Here is an 18,932-nt window from a genome sequence, read left to right on the forward strand (position 1 = left end):
TGAAGCAGGTTTCAATAATAAATGTCACATATACATTTCCTTTGTTGATTTGGGGCCCCTTGATAATATCTCCTCAGATTACCACCCTTTTTTAACATATTTTGAATTATCATCATGGACTAATACTCCATGGAGAATATTTGTATTTTAATTCTATTGCTTCTAAGAGATTCTCAGAGGTCAAAATCATATAAGATATCCATGTCACAATACACAGTGGTAATTGGTTCCAAGACAGAGAAGTAGAAAGATGGGGAAAATCAAACCTTTACAAGGTTAGTTTCCAAATACAATTTTGATCAGTGTAAAATCTCAACAGTTTTCTTACGGTGCCATTAGAAGCAAGATACAGCAGGAGCCCATTAGGTGAGAAGGTGCTGAAAAACATGATTATCTGAGTCACAGTGGAGCGGAGGGCCCTCTCCACAACTGAATATCCACTGCCGTCAAAATGAAAAGAAGTATCTTCATCCTGTGGGCTATACAAATGAAAAAGAAGTAGCTGAAATGCTGAATACCACAAGACAGATTTGCATTTTTCCAAACACAGTATTTCATATGCAACCTCGGAAAATGAAATCAGTTGGGGCAGCCACTAGCAACATAATTAGGAAGTGAAACCATAGAAGGAGACTTGAATCTTGTATGCCATGAATAATTAAAGGATTCCAGCCAAGGGCCACTTTTATTATTGAATCTCTGAATATCTAGTTTAGCTTTGGGGGAGAATTTACACAAGATAGAAAAACCTCTCTTTACCCCTCTTCATAATAGAAAAAACAAAACAGTTCCCAAAGGAAATAATTAATTGCTACCACTCTGACTCTCAAACTTAAAGAATACCATGCATTTTCCCAAATTCCTTGAATAACTGGATTTACATTACAGAAAATATTCTGTTATCCTTTTTTCCTTGCAATGTTTCTTAAAAAAACACATTTTTATACATAATCATGCAACACCCTCTGCTGGTTCTAAATGGAAAATTCTACAAAAAGTTGTTGCCAAACCTATTTCATTTCAAACCTATTAAGTCTGCAAACATTTAGAGATGTAAACAGAAAACACTCTTGTAAAATGGTACACTGACCACCAGCGTTATCTACTGGTGAAGCAGGGATATGGCAGGATATATCCCTTTTCCATTACAATTCTGTCTTGTGAGGTCTGTCCCTGCTTTTGTGGCTCAGCTCCCTCCCCAGCCAGATCACACATTCCAGTCCACCCTTTGGGGGATATATAAAAGGAAGTCTGATATCGGGGAAGTCTTTCAGTGCCTGCAACAGCTTCAGGGCTTTCTCCTTAGTCCAGGGACTTGGAGTTTGGACTCTTGAGCATTCAGGGTTTTCCCCTGCTGGATTCCTCACCAGTATAAAGGGCCCAAAACTATTCCTTAATGTCTTGTTTTCCAGCATGGGATTTGTATACCCCATTGCATACCCTTCCCCAGGTCTTGTCTTCTGCACCCAGGTCCCCACCCTCTCGTGAAAACTGCATAATTCTGGGGTTGGCATTCTTCATGTTGTTCAACCAGCAAAGACAGGCATGGTCTGTTACTAACAAAAAGGGGTTTCCCAGCAAACAGTATCTTAGGGCATCTACAGCCCATTTCCCAGCTCAGGCTTCCTTTTCTATGACTGAATAGGCCACCTCCAATGGGAATAGTTTTCTATTTATATAGAGGACTGGTGGTTCCTCCTCTCCCTCAACATCCTAGGAAAGGACTACTCCAAGTCCTACATCAGAAGCATCTGTTTGTAGTGTGAACTTTTTGGAAAAGTCTGCATGAAAAAGTACTGGTTCTTGACACAGAAAATCTTCTAGAGTCCTAAATGCCCTGTCGCAGGCCTCTGACCAAACGATTTTCTTAGGACTGGTATCCCTCACGAGGGCTGTGAAGGGTGCTGCAGTTGTGACAAAGTCAGGTATGAGTGGTCTATAATAGTCTGCTGTGTCCAAAAAGCATTGTCTCTGTTTTTCTGTTGTCAAGATGAAGCAGGCTGCTAAGGCCTGTACTTTGCCAATTAGTGTCCATAACTTGCCCCTCCCCACAGTGTAACCGAAATATGTAACTTCCCGGTTTGCCATCTTACATATGGCCAGGTTCACAGTGAGTCCAGAACTCTCAAGGGCCTGTAGGTGACATGTCATATGTCCTCTTCCATGGTGTCCCACATCTTTCATGGGAGTGGTCACAGGTTCTCATGGACCTGTTGTCCTGGTTTAATGGCTACGTGACGATACACAAGGTGAGTCCGTTCAACGTGGAAAGGTTGAAAATATGGAATGGAAGGATTCAATTAGTTTCTGCATTTGGGCCTCCTGCTTTGGTTGAAGCTCTTCCCCCATCGCTATGGCTTGGGATTCTGGGGTCTCTGGTGCTTGAGGGCCTAGTTCAAGTGGATAGGGTGTTATGAGGAGTACGTCTTGGTCTTTACAGGCCTTCAGAATGTTGGTGTGGTATACTTGAGTTTCCTTTTTCTTCCCTGGATGCCAGATTTCTTAGCTGACTGATCCCACTTGTCTCACTACCTCAAATGTCCTCTTAGATCACTTTCTACCTAAGTTCTCTTCTTCCCCACAAGGTAAATTCAAGAATCAAATGAAAGTTTCTGCCCTTTGCAATCAGTCACCAGTCTCTCCTTTGCAGGCTTTGTCAGGTCGGTGATGCCAGGTCTCTAGCTGTAGAGTTCCTGGGCTATACTTCCCCAGAGCTCAGAGAAGAGGTCTGCTCCCTTCCACTGCCTGGCTCCCAATAAGTGGCTCTGCTTCCTTTTTAAACTCACCTCCAGCTTGTATAGGCTTTGCAGGAATAGCAGGGCAGTGTCACCTGGGCCAGAGCTACTCCTTAACCCCTTGTTCTCCAGTGTACAGTTTGTACCCCCCATCACAAGTCCACAACCCCTTTCCAGAATAACTGTGAGAGTGGTAATAAATATAATAGCCACAAATTCGGAGTGGACTTTTAAAATAATGCTTTAGACCTCTTTCTTTCACTGGGAAGGAATAAATATGCCTTGTTTGAAATGATTACACAAACCAAATATTCCAAAAATATAGATGTACATTGGTAGTCATTAGTTTCAATGGACAAACACACACAACCAATGTGAAAATATATGTGGCAAGTTGTGGAGCCATGTGATCAATTGTAGAACCATATCATGAACAGAAAAAACACGTGGTAACTAAATTTGAATTTAGTTTTTACCACCTTAGAATTCCTCTAATAATCAATGCAGTACTACAATTTGCACGAGTTCACCACACTTTTTAACTAACATACAAACATATATAAAAGGTTATGACTATATACAGACACTCCCACTCTATGCTTTTCAGGAAAACCGTGGTCAAATCACTACCTTCCAAAGCATCCATTGCATGCGCCCTCTCTTTTAATGTAGTTCCAAAGACCAATAGATTTTCCGTTCAAGGATGCCTCTCCCATGCATCCTTTAAAATGAGTCACCTTAACAGCAGGAGATTTCTATTAGAAAGGAAACATATTAAATGAATAAAATTAATGTTAAATACTTTGGAACTTCTCTATCCAACTTCTCCATTCAGTTCTAATTCATGTTAGGGGAAAATCATAACAGAAGAACAAAAAAAAGTTTTAGCATTATTATTAATAATCAGACTTTACATCGCGGTGGAAGAGTTTTGCAATAAGTAAAAAAGAAAATGAAAAGTCCTGACCCATTTATATTCAATTACATGGATAACAATGACAAATTATAACAAGTCATGGAGGATAGGAAATGAGGAGAAACAGAGGAGAAAGGAAACTACTTAGTATGAATTAACACCTCCTATGCACTCACACTCAGCACTTCAGAATTACCATTTTAAACATAGTTTCCTGGGGATTTTTATAATGAGATGATAGCTCTGGATACCATTTTGCACCCTTGCCTTTTGTGCAGCATACCTGACAATTATCTCTTTGGAGTATCCAATTGGAGCGATTATTTCTAATTGAAAAAGTATTTCTAGCACGATAAAAACCTTTTACAGTATAGCATTTTCAGATTTTCACCTTGATTTGCCCTCCAAGTCCTCCAACAAATATTAGTGTTGATTTGTTTACATCCAGTACAGTAGCTGTCCCAGGAGCAGTTGCAGTTTTACTTAAGGACTTCTGATTAGAGCTCGTGTCCTCTATGCTCAATGTACCAGTTTTCCCAAACCTGACAATCACAAATACAAATGGATTAAACGCTTTCAGAAATTTCCGTGCACGGTCCCCGCTTACTACTGCTGAACTATTTCTTGCACTGAGTAACTAAATCGCCGTTACTCTTCTACGCTGCACTGAACCACACTTCCACATTAGGTAAAAATTCATTTGAATTACTAGCAGAAATTGAACTTTCATTTTAATCCAGTTTACAGAATAAAATATTTATGTTACTCACATTAATGTGTCCTGGTCTATCAAGAGGACGCCTAGGTGCTATGGCAATACAAATAAAGAATGAATGAATGAAACCTCTGTTACCTGGTTATATGTATTCTGTGCCATTTGTTGTTGTCAATTTGAAAATTTGGATATTCCAGTCTTGTTGCTCCTGAGCCCACATCCCAAAGGAAGGCCACCTTACCACGTCGCATCTCTACTGCCATGAAGTCACTCTGGAAAATGATGATTCTTGCTTTAACGCATTACATAGGGTATGTAATTTTGTTTTGTTTAACAAATTTCTTTCCAACTGGATGACTATAAAATCTCATATCTGTTTCTAAAACTTTTCCTTTATATCCTACCTTCATGGATTTGTACGATGAGCCAAATCATGCCTAAGGCTGCGAGTTTGTCACGGAGGTCACGGATTCCGTGACTTTGCAGAGGCCAGTGTGCCTGGCTCAGGAGCAGCTCGGGCAGCCCCTGCACCAGTCGCACCGGCTGCTGCTGGGGCAGTCTTGGGCCACCACCCCTCCACACCTCAGCAGCAGAGTTTGCGTGTGGGAGAGGGCAGGGGGTTGGGGCCTGGGATGAGTGAGGCAAGCTCTGAGTGGCTCTTACCTGGGGGGCTCCCAAGAAGCAACGACATCCCCCTTATTCAGCTCCTATGTGGAGGCGTGGCCAGGTAGCAGCTCTGCACGCTGTCTCCACCTGCAGGCACTGCCCCCGCAGCTCCCATTGGCTGCGGTTCCTAGCCAATGGGAACTGTGAAGCCAGCACTCTGGGCAGAGGCAGCATGCAGAACTGCCGGGCCACACCTCCGCCATGAGCTGAGTGAGGAGGATGTCGCTGCTTCCGGGGAGCTACCCAGGTAAGCACTGTCCAGATCCTGCCTCACCCTGTCCCATGTCCCAACCCCCTGCCCCTTCCCACACCCAAACTCTGCTGCTGCTGGGAGTGGGGGGGAGGCACGGATCGAGGTAGGGAGCCTGCCAGCCCCGCCTCCCCAGCACCAGTGGGGGTTCTGGGCTGTGTGCCGCCGCCCATCCCCCATCCGGGCTGCCCGCCCCACTTCACCTTCTCCCCCCTCTTACACCTGGAATGACCTCAAAAGGTCAATGCAGAAATAACAGGAACATGAAGCACTGGAGCTATGTAAACCGTGCATCTACTGGGATGGTGGGGAACTTGCCAATGTGCTGTCATGGGAGTCCTGCCTGATACCAGATCAAGCACCCTGACAAATGGTGAGTCCACCTTCTGGAAGAAGGATTCCATGCAAGATAATGTGCACAAGATCACTTTTATCTTGTGTGAGTATTATCCCATACATTGAGCAAGGACCTCAGCATATGACCAACAGAGCCAAATCTTGATTCCTCCGGAAGAGCAGGGGATGACCCTGGCAGCAAAACCAGTGCACTGTGTGGGTGTGTGGTGCAGAGTGAGGGGAAAAGGCAGGCTTGCTGGATCTTCTGCTCTTATCCTCTTTCCTGAAGGCTGAGGTGGGTGGCATGTAAGGATCTCTGGGGATTACATCAGCCCTACCATGGTCTGGGGCAGGGGATCATTTCCCTCCTTCTCCCATATACATCTGCCCAGTCCCTAGTCTGGCTACTTGGTATAAATAAGAATGAAAGTCAAATATATTATATATTCAGAGTATACTTTTAGTGAATCTCCACAACACTTTGATGAAGTAAGCTGTAGCTCAAGAAAGTTTATGCTCAAATAAATTTGTTAGTCTCTAAGGTGCCACAAGTACTCCTTTTCTTTTTGTGAACACTTTTAGTGAATCTCCACAACACTGAACTTACATTGCCACTGCTACCCAGGTAGAAGAGGAGGTTGTCAGGTTCAGTTGTTTTCACATTTAATGTTAAGATGTTGTAGTTAGCAGAAGAAATTTGCGGTGAGTAGGCACGAATACAGTCTCTATCTGCTGAGATTGCAACTTTAATCTGGAAAAAAAAAATGGTACACTCTGTGTACACAGCACTTAGCCCTGGAATACAGATTTAGCCTTTGTCTAGCTAAATTCAAGCCACGTGTTGAGACAACTTCATATGATTCTAAATATTTGGCAGTAGGATTAGCTACAAACACACACAACTATTGACTGGCTGGATATGAGTTGAAAAAGAGTAGTGGTTTAGACTATATAGAATAGGGAAGAAAGAGGTGCCTCAGAAACTACTGGTCTAATCATGGGATTTAGAGCCAGAAATTCATCATCCAATAATAAACCTTGAGCTTGAGGGCACATATGAGGAAAAACACCATATTAATAACAAAAAAGACTGGAAGTCTTGAGAAAATGTGAAAGGTCTCAGGGTAATAAAAACAAACAAAATACAACAAACCTTTGGGTTTACAGACAAAAACAACGTAGCTAAAAATCAAATAGTCAAAGCATCTGCAAGAAATAGCAATCACAGAATTTCAAATTACTAGCAAAAAATTAAGTAATTCTTTAGAAAATCTGTTTAGGAGCCATTTAAAAGTTTAATTTAATAAAGAAGCACTTACATGGCAGATTTCTGACTCAGATTATCGTTGTTACAAATATTGGGCTCATTGCTGCAAACCTTTGTGCACTCTGGTAACTTTAGTAGTTCTGTTGACTCACATATATGAGAGTTTGCATGATCTCTAGCCCATCTCTATTTCTAGTAAAAGCGAAATCAGATTGAGGTGCAAGAGAACAGGGTAGCTCATCTTCAATGCTCAATTCAATATTACCTCTAGAAATAAGTTGCAATGAGAGAAAACCCTTATCTTCACCAAATTCTCACAAAAATAAAAGGGAATAATATGAGTCTTTAAAACTGCAAGAGAGGATTTTACTCATAAAAGTTATACTTTTTTCCCTTAGAAACTTCTGTAGTCTATGATACACCAGGAAATACTACTTCCATTGTTCTATACCAGACTCATTAACTTTCCATGATCAGTAGATTGTGAAAAAGAAGCATTCATGTGTATGCTGGGTTTTATTGAAAGCACCAAAAGCCTGGATAATTTTTGTCTTTTAAATCTAAATTTTCCTCTGCCTTAAAATGATATGCCCAGGCTTAAATCAAACGTATGGGGAAATGTTACTGGTTTCAAAAACTCTCTTTGTGTTCTCATGATAACAAGATATAGTTCATAATGTGGTTTAATTGAATCTCATCATAATCCTTTATATCACTGATAAATCCATTCCAGCCTCTCACACCAACTTCCTTCCAAAGGCCTGGAGATGCCCTGGAAATACTCCCTTAAAAATAAGAGGCAATGGGGAAAAAAGAACAGGGAAATAAAACCTCAAAAGCTCAGTGCTCTGACAAACCAGAAGGCAAAGAGATCATAGCTCAAAGTCTGAATTCACACCAAATGCCTCAATATTGCAGTATATATGATATTGAGAACACCAATAACTTCTGTTACACCAAAGAACAACAGGATGGGTGGGTTAAAGAAGGGAGTATAAGGCTTTTTGCCTTTAAAATATTTTTTGTTGAGGAGGCACAAGAGAAACCAATGAACCTGAAGCTAGAAATTTTGGGAAAGATGTACTTACAGATGCTGCCTGTTTGCGGGCTTGACTGATAAGCTCTTTAATTTCAGACAGATTTCTGCTCAGGTTCTCTTCCAACATTTTCAGAGGTTTCAGCCTGTCAAATAAAAGATTGGCTTGTGCTTCCACTTCTTTAACTTGTCTTTCAGCTGAGGCTGCTGCCAAAATAAGAATGAGACGTTCAGACAGATTGAGAGGGAAATTCACTATTCATTCCTGGAATGCACTGGCCAAAATGGGATATTTGGAGTCATTTATTTCAGTAGCTTTAAACATCTGAGAGAAAAAATATACATGTATAAAAAGCTTATGTGATTTCTATGTATTCTGTTTAAAAAGGAAGTCTACAGCTAGTGCATTTTTATTTAGTCAGGCAAAAACTTTCAGTCCATCACACTATCCTTATTTTAATACTAATTAAGTTTTAATATTAGCATAATTTCTACATGCAATGACATTTCTACTGTGCAATGAAGCAGCTAACTTACCAGCTTTTGAGGAGTCCATTATAAGTTCATTGGTTTTCCTCAACGTGTCATTAACCCTGGACAATTCAGAAGAAGTGTTTAGCAGCTTTTGATTGAAATCCACAATGTGGTTTAAACCAGCAACAGCACTTGTGTTAGCAGACACAGCCAGCTCTTTTGCTTCAAAAAATGTGTCATTGGTATCTGGAACATATTTACATTTAAGGATTATTTATATATCCCAATTATCAGAAAAGTCATTTTTCTTAGAGGTTTCACAGAGTCACATAAGTAGAGACGGCAGGGCCAGGTTCATAACAAGTATTTCAGGCTTGACAAAAAGGAATCATTCTTGGCATTCTAGTCTGTAGTGTTATACTAACATGTTCAAAGCTTTATAATGATTGTAATTGATGGCAGAAGTTACATTTTCAAAGATTTATAAATTGGCTGAAAAAAGTTATTTCCTGGCTGAGCCCTTATATGTAAATATAATCCTCTAGAATGAACAATTTAAAACAAAACACATAAATAAGCATAGGGCCAGATTCATGATATGCAACAACTCTCAGGGCATTAAGAAAGCTCAGGTCAAATGGTTAGAGCTGGTCAGTATTTTCTTATTTAGATTTTTCAATTATTTTTTTCTTCAACATTTCAACCAGCACAGAACTAATAAATGGTAGACTTCATTCTGTCCGTACGACACTTTAAAAAAAAAAAGACATTTGTGACTCTGCACCCCATATTCTTCACAGCAATATTATTATATGAGATTATTATGGCATAATTACGATGCATTTTGTACAAGACGGGTCATGTGAGGTATTACTGGAAAAGTTATAATTTGCTGATATGGTTATCCTATTTGTATGCATATATCATTTTTGTACCTAAAGGAATATTGACTATGAATCTGTATTTCAAATGTGCTTACTCTGGGTGACATCCACAACTAGCCTTTCTGGTACAACAATGAAGAAGCCAGACAGTGCTGATGGCCCCTCAGCAAAGACAATGAACCCTGGAAGAACTTAACCTTCCTGTGAACATTCCAGACAGCCTGTAAGTAATGGCTGCTATGACTCAGCAAGATATGCAAGGGCATGTGACCAGGCCACATGACTCTCGACTCCATCTTGGGATGTCAGTGTTTTTCCACAAACTGAGTTTCGGACAAAGGGTTCCAGAAAAATATGCTAAAGCTATATAAGGCAGGGTGTGACATTATCTATGGTTCTTAACTCCCCACACACAAAGACTCCTGGAAACACCTGAGGAACAAAGACTGAACTGTGGGAAGTGCTAGACCCAGGCTAAAGGGATTTCTAGGTTGTGTACGAAAAACCTGGGGATTCCAAGCTGTAAAACAAGTGCAGTTTGTACTTTGAGAATCGGCAGCCTGCTTATTGACCATTAGTCAGGGTGAGAGATTATTAATGCAAATCCTATCTTTCTAATATGTTAAACTTAGTATGCATTTTTGTTTATTACTAGGTAATCTGCTTTGATCTGTTTGCTATCAGTTATAATCACTTAAAATCTATTTTATGTTTTAATCTAAACCAATAAATTTGAAGTGAAGTGCTTAGGAATCTTAGTTCAAGTGGCTATTGCATTTCCTCTCCACATTGAGGGGGGAGACGAACTGGATAATAAATGCATACTGATTGGTGTTTGGACAAGGGCAGGACAGTAGAGCTTTGGGGTCCTAGGCTGGGAAGCTGGTGGTTCTTTTGACTGTAGCCTCTGTATTGTTGGTTCATGCAGTGGCTGGTCAGAGAGCCAGGATGTAACTGCAGTTGTGTGTGTCCCTACATGTGTGAATGCTGGTGGAGGTGTAGGACCAGGGGTGGCTCTGCAGCTTGTCACAGCAACACAGCTGTGGAGAGGGAGCCCAGGCTGGTGGGTCAGAGAGCTCAGTGGTACCTCAGTTCCAGGTGGCACCCGGGCAGGAACCCATCACAAGGTTATCTCTCTATTATGTAGGATCCAAGCACCAGCTTTTCAAAGGTTTGATCTAGATGGTAACTGTTCAGATCAGAACCCCATGCTCATTGCTTTTAAAACAGCTTGATTCTCCATTACATCTCTGCTATGCTCAGAAGTAGTGGATGGATGCAGCCACAGAGAAACGCTTCCGGATCTCTCATCCTGGGCCATCAAGCCCTGGAGAAACCCTACTCTTAATTTCTGCTTCTGACTGGTGTAACTTACACCAATGGCAAATCAGACGGAGTGGAGCCCAGCTTCACCACCCATCTCCAGCATGCCTTTCTCCCCTTCATGCCAGGGCTGGGGTAGAAGCTGACATAATAGGCAGCTGTGTCACCTCTATGCCTGTAGCAGGGATTCTCTCTATGCAGTGGACAAGGGTAATCCAGTTGATACAATGTACTTGAACTTTCAGAAAGCTTTTGACAAGGTCCCACACTAAAGGCTCTTAAGCAAAGTAAGCAGTCTGGGGTAAGAGGAAAAGTCCTCTGATGGATGAATAGTTGGTTAAAAGATAGGAAACAAAGAGTTGGAGTAGACAGTCTATTTTCACAATGTAGAGAGGGAAATAGCAGGGTTCCCCCAAAGATCTGTACTGGGACCTGTGCTGTTCAACATATTCATAAATGATCTGGAAAAGGGGGTGAACAGTGAGGATAGTTAAATCCAAAGCTGACCGTGAAGAGTTACAAAGGGATCTCACTCAATTGGGTGACTGGGCAACAAAATAGCAGATGAAATTTGGTGTTGACAAGTGCAAAGCAATGCACATTGGAAAACATAATCCCAGATATAAATACAAAATGATGGGGTCTAAATAAGTTGTTACCACTCAAGGAAGGGATCTTGGAATCATTTTGGATAGTTCTCTGAAAATATCAGCTCATTGTACAGCAGCAATCAAAAAGCTAACAGAATGTTAGGAACCATTAGGAAAGGGACATATAAAATGACAGAAAATATTGTAATTCCATTATATAAATCCATGGTATTACTACACCTTGAATATGCATAAAGTTCTGGTCAACCCTCTCAAAAAATATATATTAGAACTGGAAAAGGTATGGAGAAGGGCAAAAAAAAAAAAAATGATTAGGAGTACGGAACAGCTTCCATATGAGAGATTAAAAAGACTGGGACTGTTCATCTTAGAAAAGAGATTTTGTGAAGGCCAAAAGTATAACTGGGTTCAAAGAAGAATTGGATAACTTTATGGAAGATAAGTCCATTAATGGCTATTAGCCATAGTCAGGGATGCAACTCCATGCTCTGGGTGTCCCTAAACCGCGGACTGCCAGAAGATGGAATAGGATTGCAAGGGATGGATCACTTGAAATTGTTCTGTTCTGTTCATTCCCTCTGAAAAAGGTGGCACTAGCAACTCTCAGAAGACAGGATACTGGGCAAGATGGCCCATTGGTTTGACCCAGTGTGGTCACGCTTATGTTCTTGTGTCAATTAGTAACTCAACCCTACCATTTAAACATAGCTTTTTATTTTCATTAGTGTTGCATTTCGATGCAGTTTAAGATCCCGTATTGTGAAACGGGATGTTTTAAAGCCTGAGAGAAAAAATAGTGCTCTAAATCTTGACAAACAGTGCAAATCTGGCACCAGCTCTGGAAGCCTTACAGATAATTCCCATAACTGAAGAAACATTAGGAGAAGTATCATATTTTATTTTATTTTATTTCATTTTCAATTCTACCTGTGAGCTTCTATGAACTTTGGGGTTGTTCTTAGTTGAAAATATTGACCATTTTAAAAAAAAATTATAATTCTTGAATGGCCTTTGAACAACATGGAAAGTAAGAGAGCAAGGGACCTTTAAAGTTAAATGAGTCCAGCATTTATATTGTCAAAAACATTTAGATTTAACAGTTAAGATAGATGGTGCAGTGCAGCTGATTTTTCAAACAGACTGTTGTTGTGGGAAAGAAAAAAAAATTAATCTCCAGTACAGTTTTTTCCATTTAAAGCCGATTAAGAATTTTAGGACCCGATTCTCTTTTTGACACAGTATAGTTTTGCACCAATATAGTTCTGTTGCCTTCAGAGTTACTCCTTATTTACACCTGTGTGAGAGGAGAATCAGGCTATAATCTTTACATCACAATGCAGTTTCACTGTTTTCCATGTTAATTAAACAAATGGAAAACATCTAATTCAAATTCCTGTTAAGGCAAGAGGCTAAATCAGCCTCCAGTCTGATTTATTGCTAGGCTGCTCTACCGGACTTCAGGAAGGACTGTATTGTGTTTGTATCAGATGGCGTTGAATTAAGGACATGTATGTCAAGATAAATTTTACTTACCATTAGGCAATGCTCGCAGTGCCAGCCATGAATCATTAAGCTGGTTAGTAATTTTATGAGCACTCTCCTGAATCTTTTCCACTTTTTTTTTCAATCCATTCAATCTAGACACAAGGCCTGTTGGAATAAATAGCTGTGATTGTTCTATGCACATACAAACGTTAGGATCATACAGTCCAGACTAACCCTAAAATTTAAAAATATTTAATAAATTCAATAATTGATCCAAGGGAGCTTTTTTGTTTTCTTAAACAGAACAGATATTTCAGCAAATGCACAGAAGTGCAATATGAGTATGGTATATGCTTCACACTGCATGTTGATCATATCCTCAGTTACTCTATCACAAGTCCGTGAGGATTCACTCAGAATTGTCCTTCTTGGTCAGGTCAATCAGTTTTGGTGGGAGAAGAGATGTAGGGAAGAGAAGGTTGACTTTAAATAATTGCAAAGGAAAATTACTTTCTTCATTTGCCAGCACAATAGAACAATAACTAAATGTATCTGTGATGCATTGTTTTAGTCTTTTACTGTATATACCTGACTATATAAAATGTTTAACTTTAACTTACGTTCATTTAAAAAAATTTATAACTTTGTTAACAGTACAGGAATAATTCTATCAAATACCATTAAAATTGTACAATTTATGAAACTGACCTTCATTTTTCCTCTTCAGATTTTTTGTTTCATTTAGAAATTTAGAACTAAGCTGTAAAGCTTCTTTCCCAAGAGAATCAAGAGATTCCTCTGGCTGAAAAAACCAAACAACATTTACTATATGTGAAGAGAATAGGTTCAACTGAAAGAATCATAGAATCATAGAATATCAGGGTTGGAAGGGACCTCAGGAGGTCATCTAGTCCAACCCCCTGCGCAAAGCAGGACCGATCCCCAATTAAATCATCCCAGCCATGGCTTTGTCAAGCCTGACCTTAAAAACTTGTAAGGAAGGAGATTCCACCACCTCCCTAGGTAACAAATTCCAGTGTTTCACCACCCTCCTAGTGAAAAAGTTTTTCCTAATATCCAACCTAAATCTCCCCCACTGCAACTTGAGACCATTACACCTTGTCCTGTCATCCGCTACCACTGAGAATAGTCTAGATCCATCCTCTTTGGAACCACCTTTCAGGTAGTTGAAAGCAGCTATCAAATCCTCCCTCATTCTTCTCTTCTGTAGACTAAACAATCCCAGTTCCCTCAGCCTCTCCTCATAAGTCATGTGTTCCAGTCCCCCCTTAGAAGAAATCCTAATTATTCTCAGAGAATGGAGAAAATGACTCATTCACTTTATGTTCTATTGCTTTTTAAAATATATTATTTGTCTAAGAGTGAATAGAAAATCCAATTTCACAAACTGACTATAGAAGGCAACAACTTATGTCATAATAATAATACAAAAAGAATTAATCAGATATTATAATGAATCTCAGCATGATGAACATTATTTACTTGTTTCCAGCAGTGCTCACAATGTGCTATGCTTTTTCTAAATGTGGAATAAACTTTGAGATGGCAGAGCTGGGCAAAGGGGTCAGGGTTGGACAAGAGGCTGAACCAGGGGAAATCAACAAATGCATCAGTGGAGGTAAGAAAAAAAAAAGGGCTGAGGGAAGGACTGACTGAAGTAGAGAAGTGATGGGTATTTGAGGGCTGCAAATCTGAGAAAGGCAAGGAGGTATGGGACTAGTGGGTGATGCTGAATTAAATAAGCTGGTGTTTGAAGAGAGAAAAGAAGAGAGAGAGAGAGAATCCTGATATTGAGAGATTGGACCGGGAGCAGAGTTTAGTGAAGTTAGTGGGAGTGAATGGGGAGCTGGTCCAGAAATGAAGGTCATGCAAGGAGAAGAGGGGAGGAGATCGGCAACTCAGACATCAGAGCCCTGAAGCTGAAGTAATCAAAAGATAAGAGTAGGAAGCTGTGATAAGAGGAAGAGAGTCAGGTGTTAGGCAGGAAGATGAGTTAGAGTAATGACTGATGATGGATACATGGAGGGAAAGAATATCCAGTACAGCACTGTTCTAAAGTGGAAGAGGAGTGGGAAGAGTACAGAGGGAGAGGCTGAGGGTGGCATCCATGGAGATGACTCAGAGTAGGGTGTGTGAGAGTTGGTGAGACTGGCTGCTTCAGAAGTGTCAAACAAGGAAACAGATTTCAATGGTTGCAGGGAGGTAGCAGCATATAAACAGGTATTCAAAAAAGAATCAGAAGCAGAAGGTAACTTAAAATCCCAACATGGATACTTACTGAGTCCAAGGGGTTAGTTATAACTCTAGAAGCATCATCTGCCAGATTTTCTGTTCTTTCAATCAGATTTGTAATACTGGAGTGGGCATGGACAGCATTTGTTGCATTCAGAGATACATTTCTTACATTTGAGAGACCACTGCAGTAGAAAAATATTATCCATCCTTTACGCAAGTGTCTTAACCAGGCAGCATGTTTCCAGGTTTTGAGTTATCATGTGTACATGTTTTCAGAATACATAAGGCATTTTGAGAGATGAGCAAATTACACAATGTGTTTCACTTGATTTTTTCTGGCTGAAGTTCTGGCCTACTTCAGGGTTTGCTTGTTTTTTACTCTTTGTCTTTAGTGCGTTTTGCATTTTTAAAACCTTATGATCAAATGTACTAGTTTCCGTTAAAGAAAAGCAAATTACACACACTAAACAAAAACAAAACAGAAAGAGGGGATTACAGATTCAGTGTACAGCAACATAGATTTCAGGATAGAACTGAAAGATATTCTAGGTCAAATTCTCCCTGCTTACAGTTGTGCAGACACACTGAAGCCAATAGAGTTGTACAAGTTTTAGCTACAAGCACAATTCTCTGCTTTCAGGCTTACAATACACTTGTACTTTGTGATCAGGCTTCACTTTAAAAACTTATGTGCTAGTTTTAAAAGGTAGGGCTGTGAGAACCGTAGAAGAAAATGGGGATGTCTGGTGTCTTTATTTTCATATCAATAATCAGAATGTCTTTCCAGCTAATAACTCTTGGTGTTGGTATTGGATGAGCTCTGAGAATATAAGGAAGTTTTTAAAAGTGCTTCTATATGTAACCTTGAAAGTGTAACCTGCCCATTTCTGAGGATTATGATGCTATGAGATGGGAAGCCTAACAATCATCATAGTTTTTTGATGGAGTTCTTGAATGTGTTGACAAAGAAGTATTTATATAATGGACATAACCTTTTCATGATAAAAGTAATTTTTCTTTCTTAAACATTTGAGTATTTTTCACCACTGACTGATATATAAAGAAGCTAGATCACATGGTATTCACTGAACATTTATTAACTTAAAAACTAATCACTTCACAAATGATCATTCATGTGAATTGTAAGACTAAATCAACCTATTCTGCATCATTAATAAAAATACCATTCACTTCATGAAAAGTAAAAGTAATTAAATTTATTGCAGTTTTAAATTAAAAAAATGACCTGCTCCCTTAGCGGACTAACCTATTATCTATTTAAATTAAATCTGGCAGTAAATTAGATGAAGCATCTATTGAGTTCATATATCTTGGTGCGCTCACCTGTCTAGCGCTTCTGCAAGTTTTTGACATTCAGCTGCATGATCCTCTGCTCTGTAGACTAGATCAAGTGCTCCCCTCGTGGACATCTGCATGACCAGGTCATCTACATGATGCCTTAGTTTGGCATTCCAGAGGTCCAGTCCATCTCGATGGATCTCTAGATTCTAAACATTGAAATTATTTCCTTTATCAATTAATCAAAATGCAATTCACTATATCAAATGAATGTTAGACAATTTAGTAACTTACTGACGTAGAGTTCTTTACATCTGTGGCAAGGGCAGCAGCAACATCCATCAACACTTTCCCCTCTTTAATTAGCATGATGGAAAGGTCCTTGTTTTCTTGTATGTTTAGCTTTTTATCCTGTAGCATAAATCAATTGTTTTATGGTACTCTGTAATGTCAGCTGGTGCAGATGAACTCATCTACTACTTAACCCTTCCCGCTTTGAACACATTGCATTGTTTCTATTTGATGTACTTGAATATTACAAATATTAATATTTGTAAAAGTCTATGGATTCATTTCAGTGTGAAAAGTGAGGTATTTAAAACACGTTATGTATCTGATACTTATTACACAACAATGCGGAATCTCCAGTCTTACATTTAACTCTGCCAGGTTGCTGTAGATAAGAAAAAGCAGACGGTTGGTTTCATTGGTGTTAGTACAAGCCTCATTCACCAGGTCCTGGGCTTCTTGTAGTCTGATGTTGTGGTTTGTTAAGAGATGGCTTGCAGCTTTTTTTAGTTCTGCAAGTTCCTGCTGGGGTTTGAGATACTCTTTCTGAACCCGTAACAGCAACCTCTCTGCAGTGCTGATAAACAGAGAGCAAATAGTAAATAAATGTAGGAAGAGAAATTTAGGTGTATTTTCTTAAGGAAGGAAGAACTGAAAACAGGATTACCCAAACTTTGCAACACTAACAATTGCAACTAGCTTGCACATAACCTTATACCAATTTTTTTCATCAACAATACTTACAACCATAATATTTATTATACTTGTCTCACCACTGATAGAAGACGAGAAATTACTGGTTTGCGTTTGCAAACAATACAACCTTGTGGCTTATCAGCTTAGTCCTTGCCCTGTAGTTACAGAGAAATGAGTACAGTAAGCCACTTCTGAGGACCCTTTGGACTGCATTTGGTTCAAAAGCTCCATTTGGGATACCTCTGATTTGAAGGCCTGCATGGATTTCATGCATCTGGAAAGGTTCCATGTCCTACCTCAGACATTTGCAGTTTAAACATTTTTAATCTAGGATCATCATGCCATGGTATAGGAGGCGGCACTGGAACATACTGATAATCTGAGCAGCAACAAATCACCGTGACAGAATGGATACATCCCAGGGTTCTGAAGGAATTTAAAAATAAAGTGGCTGAACTGCTAAAAAAACAAAAATAATAATAATAATAATAATAAAAAAAATGCAATCTCTTATGAAAATCAGCTATCCCACTGGAGGGAAGTAAGTATTGTGCCTATCTTCAAAAAATGGTGCTAGGTGTGATTTTGGAACTACAGCCCAGACCCAGGGAATTAGCCAACAGCTAACTGCTTGCAGTTATTCCATGATAATCCATTACTGGGATTTTTGTACTTTACCCAGAAGCATTTGATACTGCCCACTATCAAAGGGAGGATACTGAACCTAAATTGGTGTGATCCTGAATGGCAATTCCTATGTAAGATGCACAGTGTAGTCCCTGCTATGACACATACACAAATAATTCTGATTCACAGTTTTATCCTTTAATCTGCTTTCAACTGTTTGTACATTTCCAATTATAGCAAACCAAGCCTGGTTTACAGTGTTATCACAAACAAAAGAAGAAATACACTGACTCTTTCCTACTAATACTAGATATGGATATGCATTTATATTTTCATACTACTGATCCACGGTCCATACCCTCAAAAATCGTTGTTTCAAATTATAACAAAATACAGGAACTGGTAGAATGAAGCTACAATGCAGTATTTTACAAGGCAGTATTCCCCCAACACTTGAGTGTACCGTAAAAAGGTTATACTGTAGTTCAGGAATTTTGTCTTATGTAGTAAATTCAGGCCTGGTCTACACTGGAGGGGGGCAGGAGGGGAAATCAATCTAAGTTACGCAACTTCAGCTATCTGAATAACGTAGCTGTCAAAGTAGTTAGATCTACTTAATGTGGTGTCTTCACTGCAGTAAGTCGACAGCTGACGCTCTTTTGTCGACTCCGCCTGCGCCTCTTAACCTGGTGGAGTACCAGAGTTGACGGGAAAGCGCTTGGCGGTTGATTTATCGTGTCTAGACTACCCCTGCTGGATCGATCTCTGCCCATTGATCCAGCGGGTAATGTAGACAAGCCCTTAGAGAGGCTTAAGTTAGATATTGTTTAATGATATATCATCATAAACAAAATTTACCAAGTGCCATGGGGTAACTATCTGCTGCCTGACAAATGCATTGTCCAACTGCTTATTTAAATTAGCTTTGAATTTGTAGCTCTAGAGCATTATAAATTCTGTAAAGCAAACTCTCATGCTGCTAGCATAAATCTTATTAATTCTCTTCTTAGTGTGTGAAAGGACACTTATCAGATAACTTTCAGAAATTTCTGCTGAAAGCCTACAATT

The 18,932-nt window shown here is 39.6% G+C and overlaps 1 protein-coding gene across 4 annotated transcripts in view; it reads right to left on the bottom strand.

Annotated features, from left to right (window-relative positions):
- LAMA1 (laminin subunit alpha 1) overlaps positions 1 to 18,932 on the bottom strand; it is a 157,215-nt gene that overhangs the window by 23,980 nt on the left and 114,303 nt on the right. For all 4 annotated transcript variants that reach the window (XM_048840308.2, XM_048840309.2, XM_075125308.1 and 1 more), the window contains 13 exons: positions 16,908 to 17,118; positions 16,548 to 16,664; positions 16,299 to 16,462; positions 14,998 to 15,136; positions 13,407 to 13,500; positions 12,747 to 12,863; positions 8,459 to 8,641; positions 7,974 to 8,128; positions 6,226 to 6,369; positions 4,505 to 4,638; positions 4,043 to 4,193; positions 3,366 to 3,490; positions 329 to 479 (listed from right to left, as the gene is read on the bottom strand). In XM_048840308.2, the coding sequence (XP_048696265.2) occupies positions 329 to 479; positions 3,366 to 3,490; positions 4,043 to 4,193; positions 4,505 to 4,638; positions 6,226 to 6,369; positions 7,974 to 8,128; positions 8,459 to 8,641; positions 12,747 to 12,863; positions 13,407 to 13,500; positions 14,998 to 15,136; positions 16,299 to 16,462; positions 16,548 to 16,664; positions 16,908 to 17,118 (1,885 nt within the window). The remainder of the gene's footprint in view (positions 1 to 328; positions 480 to 3,365; positions 3,491 to 4,042; positions 4,194 to 4,504; positions 4,639 to 6,225; positions 6,370 to 7,973; positions 8,129 to 8,458; positions 8,642 to 12,746; positions 12,864 to 13,406; positions 13,501 to 14,997; positions 15,137 to 16,298; positions 16,463 to 16,547; positions 16,665 to 16,907; positions 17,119 to 18,932) is intronic.

Source organism: Caretta caretta, chromosome 2, assembly GCF_965140235.1.
Source record: "Caretta caretta isolate rCarCar2 chromosome 2, rCarCar1.hap1, whole genome shotgun sequence".
NCBI lineage: Eukaryota > Metazoa > Chordata > Testudines > Cheloniidae > Caretta > Caretta caretta.